The sequence below is a fragment of the Seriola aureovittata genome, chromosome 13, assembly GCF_021018895.1.
Source record: "Seriola aureovittata isolate HTS-2021-v1 ecotype China chromosome 13, ASM2101889v1, whole genome shotgun sequence".
NCBI lineage: Eukaryota > Metazoa > Chordata > Actinopteri > Carangiformes > Carangidae > Seriola > Seriola aureovittata.
In genome coordinates this window covers 1,390,679-1,414,117 of record NC_079376.1, presented here as the reverse complement: position 1 = coordinate 1,414,117, position 23,439 = coordinate 1,390,679, and the positions used below count along the sequence as shown (strand labels likewise).

Here is a 23,439-nt window from a genome sequence, read left to right as displayed (position 1 = left end):
AGAAGAAAAGGTGAGTCCCAGCTCCACATACTGATGTTACCTGTATATACCAGGTAATAATCATCTTAATGTTTCAGAAGAACTATCTCCTTATTTTTGAAACCTCTGCTAAAGTATAATTTCACAGGATGCTCCACGTCCCTCATTTTAAAGAATAAACAACATCCTTGAATATTGTTTTCCAGATTTGAATAAAAAATCTTCATAAATAGAAAGTAAAAATGTTTGTTGCTTTATTAGCAGATATATGTGAAATGTGTTTACACTTTTCTGACTGTATTTGATTCTTGTTTGTTTCCTGTGATCTGCAGTTTGGACACCAGGTGGCGACACGTCGCTGTCTGACAGTCTGAGCTTCAGTAACATGGACATGGACAAGCTGTAAAAATAACTATTCTTTATTGGAGAAACACAAGAAAAAAACAGGTAATAAATACAGAAAAAGGACAGAATTGTCTTTTACCACCCGAATCCCATCAGAGGTTTCATTTACACAGAGACAAATTTATTTTTTTTTACATTTTTATATATGTGTTCTTACAGGCTGACACCTCCTCCTGCAAACAGCACATCCTGTATTCTTTCCATTCACGTTGCTCATTTCCCATTCAGAAAATATGAAAATGTACTGGCAGAGACTTTAAACTCTTAAAAGATGGTCATTTACGCTCTTTTCCACAATTACAAACATTTTATTTGAGTATGAAATCAATGGAATCTGGCATGTGTCATGAGGAAAAGACTTAATCATCTGCATTTATTAATAAATTGGGCAGTTAAATTAACAGAACATAGCGATAAACAATAGTTAAACAATAGTTGACATGTCTTTGTCAGAACTTATCCAATCTAAATCTATATTTTATATTTTAAGTTATTAAATGAGCAGCTTGGATTTGGTGCAGTTTGATTTTGCACAGAGATTTATCAATTTGTTTTTTCCTCCATGACAAATACAGAGTTCTGTAGAAATCCAAAAATATTGTAAAGTTCTTTTGTCTTAATTTGTTCTGACATAAAATAAAATATATTTAACATTGTGATGGACAGATTTGGCACATTTCATTCAATTATTTATTCAAGTCTAAACAAGAGAAAAAAGGTTGATTCCGAGTTTGTTTTTACCACATAGAAACACAAAGGAATGAAACTGTGAAACTGGTTTCCTCTGATTCTGCTTGTAAAACAAACACAGCAGAAAAAGTTTAAAATGAACAAACTGTGAAGATTTAATTGCGTATTTTAACAAAGTCTGGTTTTCTGCCGGCGCCATGCTGTGGCCCTGTCCTCATAAAAAAAAAAGATTATAGATTACAGTTTAAGAAAAATACAGAAAAATCTACATGTTTGGCAAATGTACATCAATTACAACAACAACAAAAAAGGATGGAGCTTAAATCTTGGACCAAAGAGGGAAAGATATTTCTGTCAAGTCTTTTGATCCAGTTTTTTATGATTAAAATATGAAAAAATTAAATGTTACAAATAGAAACTTGACTTGAGAATTGACAGTGACAGTTTAATTTTGTCATGTTAATAACTGATTGATTTTAAGTTAATTTAAATTAATTTTTCTGTTATAACATAGACTCAACTTAAGTTTTACTTACTAGATTCACTTCTCGAATGTAGTATCTCACAGAAACGAACACCTGTTATCACATGACCAATGTGCCTTACTTAGGTCACGTGACAACACCTGAGCAAGTTCCATTTGCTGAAGAAACTTGAAAGCTCTGAAAAAAGCTAGTAAGTGAACCTTAAGTTTTATTACAGAGAAATGTTCCCAAGGTCAAGAATAAACCTCCATGCTCTAGTTTAAGGTTGAGGATTTCTTTTTGTCTAAAGACAGATTCAGGAAACAAACTGATATGGACTGAAACAAAAGTGATTTTATCTGAGACTGTTTACAAAAAGAAATTAAAGAAACTAAAGGATCAGTTAAACATTTTAAGAAAAGCATTTGTGTCTTGTCCAGAGCTTTAATAAGGAGGACAGATAAACACACACACAAGATGATTTCCCAAAACGTTCAACGAACAGACGAAACCCTGTTAAATAAACATGTGGAACATCTGGAGGATCATCCAACATCCTGTGAATCCCAAATCACTCATTCATTCACTGTTCACTCATATAGTGTGTTGATGTAAAAACATGATCTCCTACGTGGATCATTAGAAAGCAATACACAATCTTGGATTAAACAAACTAATTAAAATTTGTCTTTAAATTATGTACATATCTAATAATTATAATGTAAAAGTTGAGGATCTCATTACTGTAATTATGATATAAAGATGTCATAATCATGAAAAAGATTTCCTGTAGGTAAAAGTATTTACCTACAATAATATGTAGATTTCATAATCATGAAATATTTCTCTTAATTGTGACATACAGATGTCACAGTAACTAGAAAACTATTTTCATAATTATAAAATCTTTATATCAGAATTATGAGATACAGATCTTGTAATAATAACATAGAAGATATTACAAAATAAGTGTAAACATTATTTTTATTTTGTAATCACAAGATCCAGAAAACTTCATTATGAGATTATTTTGTTATAATTATGAGTTATGGATCTTATAACAAATTTGTGTAATTATGGGTTAGTTTTCTCATAATTGCAGTTTAATAAAGTACCTTATAATTATGAATAAATTATTTTACAGTTACAGTTGATTCATTTTGTAATTGGAAGATCTTTATTTGTGATTTTGTTTCCCTTTAATCTGCAGTTCATTAAAGGATTCAGCAGAGTTTCATTCCATAGTTAGGATCTGTTTAAAAAGTAAGATTCAACTTCAGGTTGCTCAGAATTGATGAGATTAATTTGGAGATTAATTTCATGATATTAAGGATTTTCTCACAGGTTTTACGTTCTATGTTTTGTTTTTATAGTTTTACTAATTCTTGAGCTGCACTTCAGAGTAATTTGACCCGAACCCTGTCGAGTGAAGAGTGAATGAATGTGGTTTCTACTGTTGTTGATGATGATTATCACATTTGATGATTTTCCAACGTCTCCTTAATTAAATAGAAAAATGTTTTTGGTGTATGAGTATCTTTCTATGCTGTGTGTTTTGTGGGTATATGTGTATGGTATATATACAATGTGTGTGTGTGCTCTTGTACTTCTGTCTTTGTGGGGACTTGATTTTGTTCTGCAAAGCAAGGACATTTTGGATAATGGGGACATTTGTTTGGTTCTCACCTTTCAAAGCTTTAAGATTTGGGTTTTAGGTTTAGGTGCCAGGTGATGTATGTCAGTGAAGGACCTTACAAGTACTCAAGTACCTGTATGTGCTGCTATGTTTGTGAGGACCTGTTCCTGTACCTGCAGAGCACCTCTTAAACAGTCACAGTTTTAGGTTTACAGGCCGGATAATATGTTAGTAAAGGTCCTCAAAATAACAGGAATACAAATATGTACTAAAAGTGAGTCTATTAGAACATTAAGACTTGAGGCACCTCAAATATAGAAGTACAAATGCGAACTTCTATCTTTGTGAGGACATTTTATCAGACTATTTAAGGGTTCGGTTGAAGTTGTCATCACAAGTGCAGAAGTACAAACGTGTGTGTGTGTGTGTGTGTGTGTGTGTGTGTGTGTGTGTGTGTGTGTGTGTGTGTGTGTGATCTTAGTTTTTCTCAGCAAAGTCTCGGCAGATGCCTTGGACCAGCGGAGGGATGAAGTCAGCGAGGCCGTTGAACTCTCTGGTGAAGAAGGTGTGGCTGTCCTTTGGCTCTGATGACATCGCTCTGAGGTCATCCACGGGGGCCCAGGCAACGCCCACGGAGTAGATGGTGATTTCTGGTGATTGGTGGACAGGAGAAACAGGTATGATATGAATTAGATGTGACAAAAAGAATAGAACATAAACTGCTGTGGTTTGAAATCACACATAAATACCTTGTTTGTGTGCAATCAGCGCCGGGCTTCTCACGTCGTCATACGATTGACCATCTGTCACCACGATGAGAAAGTTGCGACCTGGTCCTGTCCGCCTGGTTGAGGAAAACAACAGATAAATTATTTTAATTTTAAAGAAGGCTCAGTAAACAAACAGGAGGACTGTTTTCAGCGGTGGATTGATTGACATTTGGCGCCGTAGTGAGTATTTGGAAAAACAGGACGGAGTATGTTGGTTATTCTCAGTATAAAGTTACAGAATATCATCAGTGTCCTTTAACTAAGCTTTTTTTTCTTCCAACAGGTGACCTCTCAGGTGTGATGTTACCTGAACAGTCTCTGGGTGGTGTAGCTGATGGCTGCTCCAGTTGCCGTTCCTCCGCTCATGTAGGGGATCCTCTTCAGAGCGTTGGTGGCGTCCTCTTTGTTGGAGTGGTCAGACAGGCCGAACTCCAGCCTCTGATCGTAGGTGAACTGCACCGCACCTGCAACACCCACACACAGTCAATCAGCCAATCAGCTCATCAATAAATCAGTTAATTAGCTGTTTCCATCTCGTGACGCTGACCAATGTGAGCTCCAACATCTGAGATATCGAAGCTGCCAGCAATTCCTGCCAGGAAGTCCAGGACCAGTTGGAAGTTCCCCTCACCAACACTGGACGAACCGTCAATGAGGAAACCGATGTTCACCGAGTTGTAGCAGGTTTTACCTAAAAAACACACAAACAATTAATTACTTTAATGAACAATTAATCTTTCAGTTAGTTTTCACCGGATCTTTTGTGAACAGTATAACCTCTAGATATCAGGATTTAATTAATGAAACAATACCTGTCTTACTGTTCTGTTTTGTCTCTTCATTTAAACACTGGTGGGTAAAACTGTATTCTAACTGTACCTTTATGTATTTCGACATTTTATTGGGCTTAATTAAGTTCACTGAAGCTAAAAATAACAGTTTTTGTAAAGGTTCTTCTCTCTCTAGAAAGAAATACTGAAGACAGTGACCTCTGTGTCTTCCAGGCCAGGTGTGTTACAGCTGTGGAGGTGTGTCTTACTGCAGAGGAGGCCGTCCAGCGAGCAAAGTCTCTGAGTGAGAGGTTTGACGTGTTTGGTGGTGCTGAACCAGCTGGGGATGGAGTAACTGAAGAAACCGTTGTCTTTACACACCGCCTGCGCACGGAGAGAGGAGGAGATTCTGTTGTCATGAAAACATGTTTCATTCCTGAAACACAATTAAAACCATTTCAGTAAAACAAAACTGTGAGCTGAATGTAAATAAAGTGTGAACCTTCTTGACAAAGTCCTTGTCAGGCACCATGGCGAGCTCTTCGGGCGCCGGCTTGGCCACAGACACCAGGAAGACGTTGACGCCGGAATCTCGGGCGAACTTAGCCGCCTGCTCCAGGTCATCGGACGGCCACCCGTCAATCAGCACCATCATCACCCGAGGGTGGCCCCGTCTTCCCCCGTTCTCCTGGATGAAGAAGGTCTCCGCTGTGTGCATGATGGCTTTACCTGGAGTTAATGAGGAATTTGAACATAATTTTAACATTGAGCAACAACATATCCCAACAGTCTTGGCCACTGATATGATGTCCTTCTAGTGTGTGTGTGTGTGTGTGTGTGTGTGTGTGTGTGTGTGTGTGTGTGTGTGTGTGTGTGTGTGTGTGTGTGTGTGTGTGTGTGGGGGTTACCTATGTTGCTGTCTCCTCCCAGGTAAGCCAGCTCCTTGATGGCAAACAACAGCTCTTTAGGCTGAGTGTAGTTGGTCAGTAGGAACTCAGTCCTGGGAGAATCACTGCGCACACACACACACACACACACACACACACACACACACACACACAACACACACACACACACACACACACACACACACACGCGCGCGCGCACACACACACGCACACACACACACACACGAAATGTTGATGATAAAGAGGATCTACATTAACATTACATATCTATTCAAACACACTTTCCCAGACTTTATGAATCATTGAGCTTGAAAGGTATAGTAAGGCATAAAAAGTCCTAAACTAAGTAAGTTATAAAAGCGTCATAGTATAGCAAAGCATAAATCATCATAGTATAATTTAAAATATTATAGTATAGTATGTCATAAAAAAGTTTAAAAAAAAAGTCATAGTATACTAAGGCATAAAAAGTCCTAAAAGCTAAGTAAGGCATAAAATGTAATAGTATAATATGTCATAAAAATGCAAAAAAAAAGTAATAGTATAGTAAGTTATGAAAAAGTCATAGTATAGTTTGGCAAAAAAATTTCAGAAAATGTCATAGTATAGTATGGCATAAAAAAAACGTAGTATAGTAAGGTACATAGAATATGTTATGTACATTATGTGCTAAGTGTGTGTATATATATATATATATATACTGTATACACATATATATATTTTGTCCTATTAGACCTGTAAATGAATGATGACATACGTATGTAGGAACATGTATGAATAGATGTAACTATGAACAACTGTATGTAACAACACATGTATGTGGAGTGTACTGTTCAGTGTGATTTCATATACCACAAATTTGCTATAATTTGCTTATATTTCATCCATTTGTCTATGTTTACTTGTCTTTTTATTCTATAAGATCTGCTCTTTGTTGCCTCACAGCTTAAAGGTTGTTGGTTCGAATCCCGGACCTGGAGTTTGCATATACTCTTACATAATATAGTAAGGAAGACAAACATAATAGTTTAGTATGTCATAAAAATGTCAAAAAACAACATATTACTGTAAGTCATAAAAATGTATGAAAGTAATGCATGAAACGTTGAAAAACTTCGCAGTATACCAAGGTACAAAAACATAAAAAGAATTTAATAATAGTAAGGTATAAAAACACTTTAGTATGTTCAGTGTTAAAATGTCATGGTGAGTTAGCTAATTAGAATATATTATGTACATTATGTCATAAGTGTGTGTATATTCTGCCCTGTTTTACCTGTATAAAATGAATGATGACATACGTATGTATGAACATGTATGAATAAATGTAACTATGAGTAACTGTACGTAAAAACACATGTATGTTGAACGCATTGTTGTTCAGTCTGATCTAATAAACCGCAAATTGGTTTTATAATTCATCTTTTGTCTCTGTGTTAACTTGTCTGATCTGCTCTTTGTTGCATCACAGCGGAAAGGTTGTTAGTTTGAATCGCAAGCCTGGAGTTTGATTATACTCTGTCATAGTATACTGAAACATAAAACTCCATAAAAACCTGACAGTAAATTAAGGAATAAAAATGTTATAGTATAGTAAGGCATAAAAATATCAAAAAACGTCATAGTATAGTATGGCATGAAAACGTCATAGTATAGTATGGAATAACATGTAATAGTATAATATGTCATAAAAATGTCAAAGTAGACTATGGTATAAAAAAGTCACAGTATAATATGTCATAAAAACATAATAGTATAATATGTCATAAAAACGTAATAGTATAATATGTCATAAAAATGTCAAAAAACATCATAGTATAGTAAGGCATAAAAACGTCATCGTATAATATGTCATAAAAATGTCAAAAAACTTCATAGTATAGTATGGCATAAAAACGTCAAAAAACGTCATCGTATAATATGTCATAAAAATGTCAAAAAACATCATAGTATAGTAAGGCATAAAAACGTCATCGTATAATATGTCATAAAAATGTCAAAAAACTTCATAGTATAGTATGGCATAAAAACGTCAAAAAACGTCATAGTATAATATGTCATAAAAATGTCAAAAAACATCATAGTATAGTATGGCATAAAACTTCATAGTATAGTAAGGCATAAAAACGTCAAAAAAACGTCATATTATAATATGTCATAAAAACGTAAAAAAACGTCATAGTATAGTAACGCATAAAAACGTCATCGTATAATATGTCATAAAAATGTCAAAAAACTTCATAGTATAGTATGGCATAAAAACGTCAAAAAACGTCATCGTATAATATGTCATAAAAATGTCAAAAAACATCATAGTATAGTAAGGCATAAAAACGTCATCGTATAATATGTCATAAAAATGTCAAAAAACTTCATAGTATAGTATGGCATAAAAACGTCAAAAAACGTCATAGTATAATATGTCATAAAAATGTCAAAAAACATCATAGTATAGTATGGCATAAAACTTCATAGTATAGTAAGGCTTAAAAACGTCATCGTATAATATGTCATAAAAACGTAAAAAATCATCATAGTATAGTAACGCATAAAAACGTCATCGTATAATATGTCATAAAAATGTCAAAAAACATCATAGTATAGTAACGCATAAAAACGTCATAGTATAATATGTCATAAAAACGTAAAAAAACGTCATAGTATAGTATGGTACAAAAATCATCATAGTATAGTAACGCATAAAAACGTCATCGTATAATATGTCATAAAAATGTCAAAAAACATCATAGTATAGTATGGCATAAAAACGTCATCGCATAATATGTATAAAAATGTCAAAAAACATCATAGTATAGTATAGCATAAAAATGTCAAAAAACGTCATAGTATAGTATGGCATAAAACTTCATAGTATAGTAAGGCATAAAAACGTCATCGCATAATATGTATAAAAATGTCAAAAAACGTCATAGTATTATATGGCATAAAACGTCATAGTATAGTAAGGCATAAAAACGTCATCGCATAATATGTATAAAAATGTCAAAAAACATCATAGTATAGTAAGGCATAAAAATGTCAAAAAACGTCATAGTATAAGTATGGCATAAAAACGTAAAAAAAAGTCATTGTATAATATGGTACAAAAATCATCATAGTATATTAACGCATAAAAACGTCATCGTATAATATGTCATAAAAATGTCAAAAAACATCATAGTATAGTATGGCAAAAAACGTCAAAAAACATCATAGCATAGTAAGGCATAAAAACGTCATCGTATAATATGTCATAAAAATGTCAAAAAACATCATAGTATAGTATGGCAAAAAACGTCAAAAAACATCATAGCATAGTAAGGCATAAAAACGTCATCGTATAATATGTCATAAAAATGTCAAAAAACGTCATAGTATAGTAACACATAAAAACGTCATCGTATAATATGTCATAAAAATGTCAAAAAACATCATAGTATAGTAAGGCATAAAAACGTCATCGTATAATATGTCATAAAAATGTCAAAAAACATCATAGTATAGTAAGGCATAAAAACGTCATCGAATAATATGTCATAAAAATGTCAAAAAACATCATAGTATAGTATGGCAAAAAACGTCAAAAAACATCATAGCATAGTAAGGCATAAAAACGTCATATTATAATATGTCATAAAAATGTCAAAAAACATCATAGTATAGTAAGGCATAAAAACGTCATCGTATAATATATCATTAAAATGTCAAAAAACATCATAGTATAGTAAGGCATAAAAACGTCATCGTATAATATGTCATAAAAATGTCAAAAAACTTCATAGTATAGTAACGCATAAAAACATCATAGTATAATATGTCATAAAAATGTCAAAAAACATCATAGTATAGTATGGCATAAAAACGTAAAAAAACGTCATAGTATAATATGTCATAAAAATGTCAAAAAACATCATAGTATAGTATGGCATAAAAATCATCATAGTATAGTAACGCATAAAAACGTCATGGTATAGTAAGGCATAAAAATGTCAAAAAACATCATAGTATAATATGTCATAAAAATGTCAAAAAACATCATAGTATAGTATGGCATAAAAATCATCATAGTATAGTAACGCATAAAAACGTCATGGTATAGTAAGGCATAAAAACGTCATAGTATAATATGTCATAAAAATGTCAAAAAACATCATAGTATAGTATGGCATAAAAACGTCATCGCATAATATGTATAAAAATGTCAAAAAACATCATAGTATAGTATGGCATAAAAATGTCAAAAAACGTCATAGTATAGTAAGGCATAAAAACGTCATCGCATAATATATATAAAAATGTCAAAAAACGTCATAGTATAGTATGGCATAAAACTTCAAAGTATAGTAAGGCATAAAAACGTCATCATATAATATGTCATAAAAATGTCAAAAAACATCATAGTATAGTAAGGCATAAAAACGTCATCATATAATATGTCATAAAAATGTCAAAAAACATCATAGTATAGTAAGGCATAAAAACGTCAAAAAACGTCATCGTATAGTAAGGCATAAAAATGTCAAAAAACGTCATAGTATAAGTATGGCAGAAAAACGTAAAAAAAAGTCATTGTATAGTATGGTACAAAAATCATCATAGTATATTAACGCATAAAAACGTCATCGTATAATATGTCATAAAAATGTCAAAAAACATCATAGTATAGTATGGCAAAAAACGTCAAAAAACATCATAGCATAGTAAGGCATAAAAACATCATATTATAATATGTCATAAAAATGTCAAAAATCATCATAGTATAGTAAGGCATAAAAACGTCATCGTATAATATGTCATAAAAATGTCAAAAAACATCATAGTATAAGTATGGCACAAAAATGTCAAAAAACGTCAAAAAACATCATAGCATAGTAAGGCATAAAAACGTCATATTATAATATGTCATAAAAATGTCAAAAATCATCATAGTATAGTAACGCATAAAAACGTCATCGTATAATATGTCATAAAAATGTCAAAAAACGTCATAGCATAGTAAGGCATAAAAACGTTAAAAAATGTCAAAGCATAGTAAGGCATAAAACTTCATAGTATAGTAAGGCATAAAAACGTCATCGTAGAATATGTCATAAAAATGTAAAAAAAACATCATAGCATAGTAAGGCATAAAAACGTCAAAAAATATCATAGCATAGTGAGGCATAAAAACGTCATATTATAATGTCATAAAAATGTCAAAAAACATCATAGTATAGTATGGCATGAAAACGTCATAGTATAGTATGGAATAACATGTAATAGTATAATATGTCATAAAAATGTCAAAAAACATCATAGTATAGTAAGGCATAAAAACGTCATCGTATAATATGTCATAAAAATGTCAAAAAACATCATAGTATAGTAAGGCATAAAAATGTCAAAAAACAATCGTATAGTATGGCATAAAAATGTCAAAAAACGTCATAGTATAGTATGGCATAAAACTTCATAGTATAGTAAGGCATAAAAACGTCATCGTATAATATGTCATAAAAATGTCAAAAAACATCATAGTATAGTATGGCATAAAAACGTCAAAAAACGTCATAGCATAGTAAGGCATAAAACTTCATAGTATAGTAAGGCTTAAAAACGTCATCGTATAATATGTCATAAAAATGTCAAAAAACGTCATAGTATAGTAAGGCATAAAAATGTCAAAAAACGTCATAGTATAGTGTGGCATAAAACTTCATAGTATAGTAAGGCATAAAAACGTCATCATATAATATGTCATAAAAATGTCAAAAAACATCATAGTATAGTAAGGCATAAAAATGTCAAAAAACATCATAGTATAGTAAGGCATAAAAATGTCAAAAAACGTCATAGCATAGTAAGGCATAAAAATGTCAAAAAACGTCATAGTATAAGTATGGCACAAAAATGTCAAAAAACGTCATAGCATAGTAAGGCATAAAAACGTCAAAAAACGTCATCGTATAGTAAGGCATAAAAATGTCAAAAAACGTCATAGTATAAGTATGGCAGAAAAACGTAAAAAAAAGTCATAGTATAGTATGGTACAAAAATCATCATAGTATATTAACGCATAAAAACGTCATCGTATAATATGTCATAAAAATGTCAAAAAACATCATAGTATAGTATGGCAAAAAACGTCAAAAAACATCATAGCATAGTAAGGTATAAAAACGTCATATTATAATACGTCATAAAAATGTCAAAAATCATCATAGTATAGTACCGCATAAAAACGTCATCGTATAATGTTGCATAAAAATGTCAAAAAACGTCATAGTATAGTAAGGCATGAAAACGTCATCGTATAATATCCATAAAAATGTCAAAAAACATCATAGTATAGTATGGCAAAAAATGTCAAAAAACATCATAGTATAGTATGGCATAAAAATGTCAAAAAACGTCATAGTATAGTAAGGCATAAAAACGTCATCGTATAATATGTCATAAAAATGTCAAAAAACATCATAGTATAGTATGGCAAAAAACGTCAAAAAACATCATAGCATAGTAAGGCATAAAAACGTCATATTATAATATGTCATAAAAATGTCAAAAAACATCATAGTATAGTACCGCATAAAAACGTCATATTATAATATGTCATAAAAATGTCAAAAAACATCATAGTATAGTAACGCATAAAAACGTCATAGTATAATATGTCATAAAAACGTAAAAAAACGTCATAGTATAGTATGGTACAAAAATCATCATAGTATAGTAACGCATAAAAACGTCATCGTATAATATGTCATAAAAATGTCAAAAAACATCATAGTATAGTAAGGCATAAAAACGTCATAGTATAATATGTCATAAAAATGTCAAAAAACATCATAGTATAGTATGGCATAAAAATGTCAAAAAACGTCATAGTATAGTAAGGCATAAAAACGTCAAAAAACATCATAGTATAGTATGGCATAAAAACGTCAAAAAACATCATAGTATAGTAAGGCATAAAAACGTCATCGTATAATATGTCATAAAAATGTCAAAAAACATCATAGTATAGTATGGCATAAAAATGTCAAAAAACGTCATAGTATAAGTATGGCATAAAAACGTAAAAAAAAGTCATAGTATAGTATGGTACAAAAATCGTCATAGTATATTAACGCATAAAAACGTCATCGTATAATATGTCATAAAAATGTCAAAAAACATCATAGTATAGTATGGCAAAAAACGTCAAAAAACATCATAGCATAGTAAGGCATAAAAACGTCATATTATAATATGTCATAAAAATGTCAAAAATCATCATAGTATAGTAATGCATAAAAACGTAAAAAAAACGTCATAGTATAGTATGGCATAAAACTTCATAGTATAGTAAGGCATAAAAACATCATCGTATAGTAAGGCATAAAAATGTCAAAAAACGTCATAGCATAGTAAGGCATAAAAACGTCAAAAAATGTCATAGCATAGTAAGGCATAAAACTTCATATTATAGTAAGGCTTAAAAACGTCATAGTATAATATGCCATAAAAATGTCAAAAAACATCATAGTATAGTATGGCAAAAAACGTCAAAAAACATCATAGCATAGTAAGGCATAAAAACGTCATATTATAATATGTCATAAAAATGTCAAAAAACTTCATAGTATAGTAAGGCTTAAAAACGTCATAGTATAATATGCCATAAAAATGTCAAAAAACATCATAGTATAGTATGGCAAAAAACGTCAAAAAACATCATAGCATAGTAAGGCATAAAAACGTCATATTATAATATGTCATAAAAATGTCAAAAAACTTCATAGTATAGTAAGGCATAAAAACGTCATCGCATAATATGTATAAAAATGTCAAAAAACATCATAGTATAGTATGGCATAAAAATGTCAAAAAACGTCATCGTATAGTATGGCATAAAACTTCATAGTATAGTAAGGCATAAAAACGTCATCATATAATATGTCATAAAAATGTCAAAAAACATCATAGTATAGTATGGCATAAAAATGTCAAAAAACGTCATAGTATAAGTATGGCACAAAAATGTCAAAAAACGTCATAGCATAGTAAGGCATAAAACTTCATAGTATAGTAAGGCATAAAAACGTCATAGTATAATATGTCATAAAAATGTCAAAAAACATCATAGTATAGTATGGCAAAAAACGTCAAAAAACGTCATAGCATAGTAAGGCATAAAAACGTCATAGTATAATATGTCATAAAAATGTCAAAAAACATCATAGTATAGTATGGCAAAAAACGTCAAAAAACATCATCGTATAGTAAGGCATAAAAACGTCATAGTATAGTAAGGCATAAAACTTCATAGTATAATATGTCATAAAAACGTAAAAAAACGTCATGGCATAGTAAGGCATAAAAACGTCAAAAAACGTCATAGCATAGTAAGGCATAAAACTTCATAGTATAATATGTCAGAAAAACGTCAAAAAACGTCATAGTATAGTCAGGCATAAAAACGTCATCGCATAATATGTATAAAAATGTCAAAAAACATCATAGTATAGTATGGCATAAAACGTCATAGTATAGTAAGGCATAAAAACGTCATCGTATAATATGTCATAAAAATGTCAAAAAACATCATCGTATAGTAAGGCATAAAAATGTCAAAAAACGTCATAGTATAGGAAGGCATGAAAACGTCATAGTATAGTAAGGCATAAAAACGTCAAAAAACGTCAAAAAACGTCATAGCATAGGAAGGCATGAAAACGTCATCGTATAGTAAGGCATAAAAATGTCAAAAAACGTCATGGCATAGTAAGGCATAAAAACGTCAAAAAACGTCATAGCATAGGAAGGCATAAAACTTCATAGTATAGTAAGGCATAAAAACGTCATAGTATAATATGTCATAATCAGGGTCGTTGCGTAGCGTAATGGTCTAAGCAATCCCCCATGTGTAGAGGCTACAGTCTTGACAGTAGTCTGCCCTGGTTCGAGTCCCGCATCGGATGGCTTTTTACTGCATGTCATTCCCCCTCTCTGCCTCCCCATTTCTTGTCTCTCTACTGTCATGTCAAATAAAGGCATAAAAAGCCCCAAAAATATACTTAAAAAAAAAAATGTCAAAAAACGTCATCGTATAGTAAGGCATAAAAATGTCAAAAAACGTCATATAGTAATATAGTAAGGCATAAAAACTTCATAGTAGAGTAACGCATAAAAACGTCATAATATAGTAAGGCATAAAAACTTAATCGTATAGTAACGCATAAAAACTTCATAGTATAGTAAGACATTAAAACGTCATTGTATAGTATGGCATAAAAATGTCAAAAAACGTCATAGCATATGAAGGCATAAAACGTCATAGTATAGTAAAGCATAAAAACGTAAAAAAACGTCATAGTATAATATGTCATAAAAAACGTCAAAAAACGTCAAAAAACGTCATCGTATAGTAAGGCATAAAAACGTCAAAAAACGTCATAGTATAGGAAGGCATAAAACTCATAGTATAGTAAGGCATGAAAACGTCATCGTATAATATGTCATAATCAGGGTCGTTGCGTAGCGTAATGGTCTAAGCAGTCGCCCCATGTGTCGAGGCTACAGGCTTGACAGTAGTCGGCCCTGGTTCGAGTCCCGCATGGGACGGCTTTTTACTGCATGTCATTCCCCCTCTCTGCCTCCCCATTTCTTGTCTCTCTACTGTCATGTCAAATAAAAGCATAAAAAGCCCAAAAAATATACTTAAAAAAAAAAAAGTCAAAAAACATCATAATATAGTAAGGCATAAAAACTTAATCGTATAGTAACGCATAAAAACTTCATAGTATAGTAAGACATAAAAACATCATCGTATAGTAAGGCATAAAAATGTCAAAAAACGTCATAGCATAGTAAGGCATAAAAACGTCAAAAAATGTCATAGCATAGTAAGGCATAAAACTTCATAGTATAGTAAGGCTTAAAAACGTCATAGTATAATATGCCATAAAAATGTCAAAAAACATCATAGCATAGTAAGGCATAAAAACGTCATATTATAATATGTCATAAAAATGTCAAAAAACTTCATAGTATAGTAAGGTATAAAAACGTCATCGCATAATATGTATAAAAATGTCAAAAAACATCATAGTATAGTATGGCATAAAAATGTCAAAAAACATCATCGTATAGTATGGCATAAAAATGTCAAAAAACGTCATAGTATAGTATGGCATAAAAACGTCATAGTATAATATGTCATAAAAATGTCAAAAAACATCATAGTATAGTATGGCACAAAAATGTCAAAAAACGTCATAGCATAGTAAGGCATAAAACTTCATAGTATAGTAAGGCATAAAAACGTCATAGTATAATATGTCATAAAAATGTCAAAAAACATCATAGTATAGTATGGCACAAAAATGTCAAAAAACGTCATAGCATAGTAAGGCATAAAACTTCATAGTATAGTAAGGCATAAAAACGTCATAGTATAATATGTCATAAAAATGTCAAAAAACATCATAGTATAGTATGGCACAAAAATGTCAAAAAACGTCATAGCATACTAAGGCATAAAACTTCATAGTATAGTAAGGCATAAAAACGTCATAGTATAATATGTCATAAAAATGTCAAAAAACATCATAGTATAGTATGGCATAAAAATGTCAAAAAACGTCATCGTATAGTAACGCATAAAAACGTCATAGTATAATATGTCATAAAAACGTAAAAAAACGTCATAGTATAGTATGGTACAAAAATCATCATAGTATAGTAACGCATAAAAACGTCATCGTATAATATGTCATAAAAACGTCAAAAAACATCATAGTATAGTAAGGCATAAAAACGTCATAGTATAATATGTCATAAAAATGTCAAAAAACATCATAGTATAGTATAGCATAAAATGTCAAAAAACGTCATAGTATAGTAAGGCATAAAAACGTCACAAAACGTCATAGTATAATATGTCATAAAAACGTCAAAAAACATCATAGTATAGTAAGGCATAAAAACGTCATCATATAATATGTCATAAAAATGTCAAAAAAGATCATAGTATAGTATGGCATAAAAATGTCAAAAAACGTCATAGTATAAGTATGGCAGAAAAACGTAAAAAAAAGTCATAGTATAGTATGGTACAAAAATCGTCATAGTATATTAACGCATAAAAACGTCATCGTATAATATGTCATAAAAATGTCAAAAAACATCATAGTATAGTATGGCAAAAAACGTCAAAAAACATCATAGCATAGTAAGGCATAAAAACGTCATATTATAATATGTCATAAAAATGTCAAAAATCATCATAGTATAGTAACGCATAAAAACGTCATCGTATAATATGTCATAAAAATGTCAAAAAACATCATAGTATTGTATGGCAAAAAATGTCAAAAAACATCATAGTATAGTAAGGCATAAAAATGTCAAAAAAACGTCATAGTATAGTATGGCATAAAACTTCATAGTATAGTAAGGCATAAAAACATCATCGTATAGTAAGGCATAAAAATGTCAAAAAACGTCATAGCATAGTAAGGCATAAAAACGTCAAAAAATGTCATAGCATAGTAAGGCATAAAACTTCATAGTATAGTAAGGCTTAAAAACGTCATAGTATAATATGCCATAAAAATGTCAAAAAACATCATAGTATAGTATGGCAAAAAACGTCAAAAAACGTCATAGTATAGTAAGGCATAAAAACGTCATATTATAATATGTCATAAAAATGTCAAAAAACGTCATAGTATAGTAAGGCATAAAAACGTCATCGCATAATATGTATAAAAATGTCAAAAAACATCATAGTATAGTATGGCATAAAAATGTCAAAAAACGTCATCGTATAGTATGGCATAAAACTTCATAGTATAGTAAGGCATAAAAACGTCATAGTATAATATGTCATAAAAATGTCAAAAAACATCATAGTATAGTATGGCAAAAAACGTCAAAAAACGTCATAGCATAGTAAGGCATAAAAACGTCATAGTATAATATGTCATAAAAATGTCAAAAAACATCATAGTATAGTATGGCAAAAAACGTCAAAAAACATCATCGTATAGTAAGGCATAAAAACGTCATAGTATAGTAAGGCATAAAACTTCATAGTATAATATGTCATAAAAACGTAAAAAAACGTCATGGCATAGTAAGGCATAAAAACGTCAAAAAACGTCATAGCATAGTAAGGCATAAAACTTCATAGTATAATATGTCATAAAAACGTCAAAAAACGTCATAGTATAGTAAGGCATAAAAACGTCATCGCATAATATGTATAAAAATGTCAAAAAACATCATAGTATAGTATGGCATAAAACGTCATAGTATAGTAAGGCATAAAAACGTCATCGTATAATATGTCATAAAAATGTCAAAAAACATCATCGTATAGTAAGGCATAAAAATGTCAAAAAACGTCATAGCATAGGAAGGCATAAAACGTCATAGTATAGTAAGGCATAAAAACGTCAAAAAACGTCATAGCATAGGAAGGCATGAAAACGTCATCGTATAGTAAGGCATAAAAATGTCAAAAAACGTCATGGCATAGTAAGGCATAAAAACGTCAAAAAACGTCATAGCATAGGAAGGCATAAAACTTCATAGTATAGTAAGGCATAAAAACGTCATAGTATAATATGTCATAATCAGGGTCGTTGCGTAGCGTAATGGTCTAAGCAGTCGCCCCATGTGTCGAGGCTACAGGCTTGACAGTAGTCGGCCCCGGTTCGAGTCCCGCATGGGACGGCTTTTTACTGCATGTCATTCCCCCTCTCTGCCTCCCCATTTCTTGTCTCTCTACTGTCATGTCAAATAAAGGCATAAAAAGCCCAAAAAATATACTTAAAAAAAAAAATGTCAAAAAACGTCATCGTATAGTAAGGCATAAAAATGTCAAAAAACGTCATATAGTAATATAGTAAGGCATAAAAACTTCATAGTAGAGTAACGCATAAAAACGTCATAATATAGTAAGGCATAAAAACTTAATCGTATAGTAAGACATTAAAACGTCATTGTATAGTATGGCATAAAAATGTCAAAAAACGTCATAGCATATGAAGGCATAAAACGTCATAGTATAGTAAAGCATAAAAACGTCATAGTATAATATGTCATAAAAACGTCAAAAAACGTCAAAAAACGTCATCGTATAGTAAGGCATAAAAACGTCAAAAAACGTCATAGCATAGGAAGGCATAAAACTTCATAGTATAGTAAGGCATGAAAACGTCATGGTATAATATGTCATAATCAGGGTCGTTGCGTAGCGTAATGGTCTAAGCAGTCGCCCCATGTGTCGAGGCTACAGGCTTGACAGTAGTCGGCCCTGGTTCGAGTCCCGCATGGGACGGCTTTTTACTGCATGTCATTCCCCCTCTCTGCCTCCCCATTTCTTGTCTCTCTACTGTCATGTCAAATAAAAGCATAAAAAGCCCAAAAAATATACTTAAAAAAAAAAAAGTCAAAAAACATCATAATATAGTAAGGCATAAAAACTTAATCGTATAGTAACGCATAAAAACTTCATAGTATAGTAAGACATTAAAACGTCATTGTATAGTAAGGCACAAAAATGTCAAAAAACGTCATAGCATAGTAAGGCATAAAAACGTCAAAAAATGTCATAGCATAGTAAGGCATAAAACGTCATAGTATAGTAAGGCTTAAAAACGTCATAGTATAATATGCCATAAAAATGTCAAAAAACATCATAGCATAGTAAGGCATAAAAACGTCATATTATAATATGTCATAAAAATGTCAAAAAACTTCATAGTATAGTAAGGTATAAAAACGTCATCGCATAATATGTATAAAAATGTCAAAAAACATCATAGTATAGTATGGCATAAAAATGTCAAAAAACGTCATCGTATAGTATGGCATAAAAATGTCAAAAAACGTCATAGTATAGTATGGCATAAAAACGTCATAGTATAATATGTCATAAAAATGTCAAAAAACATCATAGTATAGTATGGCACAAAAATGTCAAAAAACGTCATAGCATAGTAAGGCATAAAACTTCATAGTATAGTAAGGCATAAAAACGTCATAGTATAATATGTCATAAAAATGTCAAAAAACATCATAGTATAGTATGGCACAAAAATGTCAAAAAACGTCATAGCATAGTAAGGCATAAAACTTCATAGTATAGTAAGGCATAAAAACGTCATAGTATAATATGTCATAAAAATGTCAAAAAACATCATAGTATAGTATGGCACAAAAATGTCAAAAAACGTCATCGTATAGTATGGCATAAAAATGTCAAAAAACGTCATCGTATAGTATGGCATAAAAATGTCAAAAAACGTCATCGTATAGTATGGCATAAAAATGTCAAAAAACGTCATAGTATAGTATGGCATAAAAATGTCAAAAAACGTCATAGTATAGTATGGCACAAAAATGTCAAAAAACGTCATAGCATACTAAGGCATAAAACTTCATAGTATAGTAAGGCATAAAAACGTCATAGTATAATATGTCATAAAAATGTCAAAAAACATCATAGTATAGTATGGCATAAAAACGTCATAGTATAATATGTCATAAAAATGTCAAAAAACGTCATGGCATAGTAAGGCATAAAACTTCATAGTATAGTAAGGCATAAAAACGTCATATTATAATATGTCATAAAAATGTCAAAAAACATCATAGTATAGTAAGGCATAAAAACGTCATATTATAATATGTCATAAAAATGTCAAAAAACATCATAGTATAGTATGGCAAAAAACGTCAAAAAACGTCATAGCATAGTAAGGCATAAAAACGTCATATTATAATATGTCATAAAAATGTCAAAAAACATCATAGTATAGTATGGCATAAAAATGTCAAAAAACGTCATAGCATAGTAAGGCATAAAACTTCATAGTATAGTAAGGCATAAAAACGTCATAGTATAGTAAGGCATAAAACTTCATAGTATAATATGTCATAAAAACGTCAAAAAACGTCAAAAAACGTCATGGCATAGTAAGGCATAAAACTTCATAGTATAATATGTCATAAAAACGTCAAAAAACGTCATAGCATAGTAAGGCATAAAACTTCATAGTATAATATGTCATAAAAACGTCAAAAAACGTCATAGCATAGTAAGGCATAAAACGTCATAGCATAGTAAGGCATAAAACTTCATAGTATAATATGGCATAAAAATGTCAAAAAACGTCATAGCATAGTAAGGCATAAAACTTCATAGTATAATATGTCATAAAAATGTCAAAAAACGTCATCGTATAGTAAGGCATAAAAATGTCAAAAAACGTCATATAGTAATATAGTAAGGCATAAAAACGTCATATTATAGTAAGGCATAAAAACTTAATCGTATAGTAAAGCATAAAAACGTCATAGTATAATATGTCATAAAAATGTCAAAAAACATTATAGTATAGTATGGCATAAAAATGTCAAAAAACGTCATAGTATAGTAAGGCATAAAAACGTCATAGTATAATATGTCATAAAAACGTCAAAAAACGTCATCGTATAGTAAGGCATAAAAACGTCAAAAAACGTCATAGCATAGGAAGGCATAAAACTTCATAGTATAGTAAGGCATGAAAACGTCATAGTATGATATGTCATAATCAGGGTCGTTGCGTAGCGTAATGGTCTAAGCAGTCGCCCCATGTGTCGAGGCTACAGGCTTGACAGTAGTTGGCCCTGGTTCGAGTCCCGCATGGGACGGCTTTTTACTGCATGTCATTCCCCCTCTCTGCCTCCCCATTTCTTGTCTCTCTACTGTCATGTCAAATAAAAGCATAAAAAGCCCAAAAAATATACTTAAAAAAAAAAAAAGTCAAAAAACATCATAATATAGTAAGGCATAAAAACTTAATCGTATAGTAACGCATAAAAACTTCATAGTATAGTAAGACATTAAAACGTCATTGTATAGTAAGGCACAAAAATGTCAAAAAACGTCATAGTATACCAAGGCATAAAAATGTCAAAAAACGTCATAGCATAGGAAGGCATAAAACTTCATAGTATAGTAAGGCATAAAACTTCATAGTATAGTAAGGCATAAAAACGTCATAGTATAGTAAGACATTAAAACGTCATAGTATAGTAAGGCATAAAACTTCATAGTATAGTAAGGCATAAAAACATCAAAAAACGTCATAGTATAGTAAGGCATAAAACTTCATATTATAGTAACGCATAAAAACGTCATAGTATAATATGTCATAAAAATGTCAAAAAACATCATAGTATAGTAAGACATTAAATCGTTATCGTATAGTATGGCATAAAAACCTTAAAAAAACATCATAGTATAGTAAGACATTAAATCGTTATCGTATAGTATGGCATAAAAACCTTAGAAAAACATCATAGTATAAGTATGGCATAAAAACGTTGAAAAAAGTCATAGTATAAGTATGGTATAAAAACGTCATAGTATAGTAAGGCATAAAACGTCATAATATAGTATGGCATAAAAATGTCATAGTATAGTATGGCATATATAGTATGGCATAAAAACGTCATAGTATAATATGTCATAAAAACGTCAAAAAACATAAAATATTTAAAAATTAAAAAAATTAAAATTAAATTAAAAATTATACTAAGGGATAAAAACATCATATGGCATAAAAACGTCATATGGCATAAAAACTTCAAAAAACATCGTATAAGTATGGCATAAAAACGTTGAAAAAAGTCATGGTATAGTAAGGCATAAAAATGTGAAATAACATCATAGCATAGTATGGCATAAAAACGTCATAGTATAATATGACAAAAAAACGTCAAAAAACTTCTTAGCATAGTAAGACATAAAATTGTCATAGTATAGTATGGCATAAAAATGTTAAAATGGTTGTGTATGTGTGTGTGTCTTTGCTTGTTTGTGTGTGTGTGTCTTTGTGTGTGTGTGTGGGTGTGTGTGGGTGTGTGTGTGTGTGTCTTTGTGTGTGTGTGTGGGTGTGTGTGGGTGTGTGTGTGTGTGTCTTTGTGTGTCTTTGTGTGTCTTTGTGTGTGTGTGTGTGTGTGTGTGTGTGTGTGTGTGTGTGTGTGTGTGTGTGTGTGTGTGTCTTTGTGTGTGTGTGTGTGTGTGTGTGTGTTAATGTGTGTCTGACCTGGCCTGTATCAGGCCTACATGTGGTCCTGTTGGTCCGACTCTCAACATGGCGGCCAGTTTGGTGACAAAGTTCTTCTGCAGGTTGAACCGTCGCTGCCCGATGTTGTTGCTGCTGTCCATCACCATGGCGATGTCCATCTGACAGTCTGAACGCAAGTCGATATTTTCACTGTCACATTTCCTGATTCTATGTTTTTAATAATGTTGTTTTATGTATATAAAACAAAGCTGTAACAAAACTACACAAAGTATTGGAGCAGAAACACTGTGTAGCAGCTCAGAGTCTTTCTGTTCCTGACTGACTTAACATCAGCCCACAGAGTCTCACTGATTCAAAGGAAGTTAGTGTCAAAGCTTTTGCACATTGAATTCGTTTCTATTTTTAAGTTAATGAAATAAAAAGTAAAAAAGCACAAACATTTGAAGAAATATGTAAAAAAGTGATTTGGCCAAATGTTTGTACTTGTCTTAATTTGTACCTTTATTTCCGCCATGCAGAGCTTTCTTCACTGAGGGCTTCTTCAGTGGTTTCTTTCCTGCAACACACACAAACACACACACACACACACACACACACACACACACACACACACACACACACACACACACACACACACATAGTTCAGCTGAGGTGACAACAGTCTGTCTGGTGCAAACATCATTCTCCTGTTGTATCTAGAAGCTTCAGCCAGAACTAAATTACAACAACATTATAACCTCCTGTACAGTCAGACTGATGTGGAGAA

The 23,439-nt window shown here is 31.3% G+C and overlaps 1 protein-coding gene across 3 annotated transcripts in view; it reads right to left on the bottom strand.

Moving 5' to 3' along the window:
• Positions 1 to 382: 382 nt before the first annotated feature.
• coch (coagulation factor C homolog, cochlin (Limulus polyphemus)) overlaps positions 383 to 23,439 on the bottom strand; it is a 30,579-nt gene continuing 7,522 nt past the window's right edge. For all 3 annotated transcript variants that reach the window (XM_056392727.1, XM_056392728.1, XM_056392729.1), the window contains 9 exons: positions 23,173 to 23,229; positions 22,692 to 22,839; positions 5,623 to 5,726; positions 5,217 to 5,443; positions 4,984 to 5,098; positions 4,492 to 4,635; positions 4,252 to 4,408; positions 3,924 to 4,018; positions 383 to 3,824 (listed from right to left, as the gene is read on the bottom strand). In XM_056392727.1, the coding sequence (XP_056248702.1) occupies positions 3,652 to 3,824; positions 3,924 to 4,018; positions 4,252 to 4,408; positions 4,492 to 4,635; positions 4,984 to 5,098; positions 5,217 to 5,443; positions 5,623 to 5,726; positions 22,692 to 22,839; positions 23,173 to 23,229 (1,220 nt within the window). In that variant the 3' untranslated portion in view covers positions 383 to 3,651. The remainder of the gene's footprint in view (positions 3,825 to 3,923; positions 4,019 to 4,251; positions 4,409 to 4,491; positions 4,636 to 4,983; positions 5,099 to 5,216; positions 5,444 to 5,622; positions 5,727 to 22,691; positions 22,840 to 23,172; positions 23,230 to 23,439) is intronic.